Raw genomic sequence first — 2,500 nt, 5'->3', positions numbered from 1 at the left:
GCAGCAGCAGCATCACCCGGGCCAGCATGGACCACAGCAGCAGCAGCAGCATGGACCGCAGCAGCAAGGTGGGCCGCCACCCCAACATAATGCAAACCTGTTGGTGAAGCGTGAGGGAGATAAGGCTGACGTCATGGAGACTCTCAAACTGGACGCCACCAATGGCAACATTGCCCTCGATGGTACCTTTGCAAACCTTGTGTCTAGTCTTGAGGCTGGAGAGGCCAGACCCACACAACAGCAACAACAACAGCATCAGCAGCAACAGCAACAGCAACAGCAGCAACAACAGCCCACTAAAGATACTTTCTTGGGTATCAAAGCTGAGCTGTCTGAATTGTCTGTGGAGAAAACAGAATTATTTTCTGACACATTAGACCTCTCTCCTGACGACATCCAAAAGACCCTCTCCGCCAACCTCCCCCCGGGGTCATGCAGCCGCAAGACTCCTTCCTCCACTGATGTCAATCCGATGGATTTCATTGATAATGACATGACTTCACCTGAGGATGATGTTCTTGCAAACCTTGATGCATTCGACATGCTGAGTGACTTTCCTGACCTGGATCACTATGATACATCCCCCCCTGACAACCTGAATAGCAACAATAGCAACAGCAGTAGCAGCAGCAGCACAAACAACAGTGGCAAGTCAGTTACCAATCAGAGTCAACAGACCACCAGGATGGATTACAGAGAGAACACTGCAAATATTACTGATTACTCTCCTGAGTGGGCTTATCCTGAGGTAAGTTTAGCAACCGTGTTGGTAGTTTCTCATTTTTTATTCTGTGATCTTTATTCATTCTCTTATTTAAGAGATTAGAGCAGTAATATATTATTGAAAATGACTAAGTAGAAAGCTAGAGGTATTAGCTTCCTTACAAATGACGGCTTTCTTTCTACTATTAGGGTGGAGTGAAGGTGTTGGTGACAGGGCCGTGGTACAGTAGTTCATCCCCGTACACTGTTTTGTTTGATGGTGTTCCAACAGCCACAACTCTTGTCCAGTCAGGTGTTCTACGGTGCTACTGCCCTGGTGAGTAACACCATGTGAAGGTCTGCTTTTTCAGAAAGTTCTGAAGCAGTGAAAGTTTAATTTATATATGAATTTGTGTTGAACAGAATTTAAACATGAAAACTTTTGTCTAAGCCATTGTTAAACAGATGATGATAAAGTTGGTCAAAGTATTTACCTTAAGTCCCTCTTTCTTTCCACTTCAGCACATGAGGTTGGCCTTGTGACTCTTCAAGTGGCATGTGAAGGGTTTGTCATCTCTAATTCTGTGATATTTGAGTACAAAAAGCCTCCATCTGATGAGAACAAAGTCAAGGAGGTACAGTATAACACTGTTTTTTATTCTGTTTGTCTTGTTAGGTCACTTTTGCTACAACATATATATCTTGTTGATTAATGTATCATTTATTGTTAAATTTGCATAGAAATAATGGTTCTTCCTTGTATGAAATATATTTCATAGGATTCATCTAGAAGTATAAAATCATTATTAGTAGGCAAATTGGGTGAAGGCCTGAAAAATCATGATCTAATACTTGTGCTGAAAACAGAACATCATCTATTGATAAGAAGAGATTTTTTGAAATGGGATAATTAATGAATGGTTGAGATATTGGTTGTAACTATGACTTGTAATCCCTGATACTATACCAGTTATCAAGGCATGACTGAGTAGTGTGAAATAAGCCAGTGACTGAACTTGTATTCTATAGATAAATTTTCGAGATGCATTTTATTTTCTGGAAATATTCATAGTGTGTGTAAGCATCCGTGAATGAGTGTGTGATTGTATTAGTGTGTGCGTGTGTGTGTGTGTGTGTGTGTGTGTGTGTGTGTGTGTGTGTGTGTGTGTGTGTGTGTGTGTGTGTGTGTGTGTGTGTGTGTGTGTGTGTGTGTGTCTGTTTGTGTGTCCGTGTCTGTACAAGAAACTGCTATGTTCTGGATGCCTAGTGACATTAGTGTTTTAGAGATACTTTACAGTATATATTGGAAAGCTAATGGGATTTTATGATCGACAGTTCATGGCCTGGTTCCCACAGGAGCAGGGTGTCCGGGAGCAAGATGAGCACCTCCTGAAGTTCACACTCCTACAGCGTCTGGAGACAATGGAGACAAGGGTCCAGGTGTGCCCAGACAGCCAGAAGAGCCCATCCAATTACGAAAGTGATGTTATGATGCACAAAGCTCAGAATTTTGAGGTATTGTCATTGCTTCATGCATTAGGTAGGCATACCATTGATTTGAATCAAAAGCAAGTTTGATTAAGAGTAAATATGTTGTGCAATCCCAAAAAGAAATAGATACCTCTGTATAATTGTCTATACTATGCTAACATTTTAACTCATTTTGTGTTGTAGGAGAGAGTTGTGTTATACTGCCAGAGGATGAGCAAGAAGCCATGGCTCGGAATGGACCAGGGATTTGCTGCTGGTCTTCCGGAACTTCATGGTCTTACACTTCTACACCTTGCAGCCATGCTTG

The 2,500-nt window shown here is 42.0% G+C and overlaps 1 protein-coding gene across 12 annotated transcripts in view; it reads left to right on the top strand.

Moving 5' to 3' along the window:
* The window catches only part of Camta (Calmodulin-binding transcription activator), a 66,513-nt gene that overhangs the window by 48,571 nt on the left and 15,442 nt on the right, over positions 1 to 2,500 (top strand). For 10 of the 12 annotated variants that reach the window (XM_070135861.1, XM_070135867.1, XM_070135862.1 and 7 more), the window contains 5 exons: positions 1 to 748; positions 913 to 1,039; positions 1,225 to 1,337; positions 2,038 to 2,217; positions 2,377 to 2,500. The exon at positions 1 to 748 is cut by the window's left edge; the exon at positions 2,377 to 2,500 is cut by the window's right edge and continues 10 nt beyond it. In XM_070135861.1, coding sequence (XP_069991962.1) covers positions 1 to 748; positions 913 to 1,039; positions 1,225 to 1,337; positions 2,038 to 2,217; positions 2,377 to 2,500 — 1,292 coding nt within the window. The remainder of the gene's footprint in view (positions 749 to 912; positions 1,040 to 1,224; positions 1,338 to 2,037; positions 2,218 to 2,376) is intronic. The other 2 variants (XM_070135860.1, XM_070135871.1) reach the window with 1 other exon arrangement.

Source organism: Penaeus vannamei, chromosome 21, assembly GCF_042767895.1.
Source record: "Penaeus vannamei isolate JL-2024 chromosome 21, ASM4276789v1, whole genome shotgun sequence".
NCBI lineage: Eukaryota > Metazoa > Arthropoda > Malacostraca > Decapoda > Penaeidae > Penaeus > Penaeus vannamei.
The sequence above is the reverse complement of the archived record's forward strand: the minus strand, read 5'-3'. Positions and strand labels throughout refer to the sequence as shown.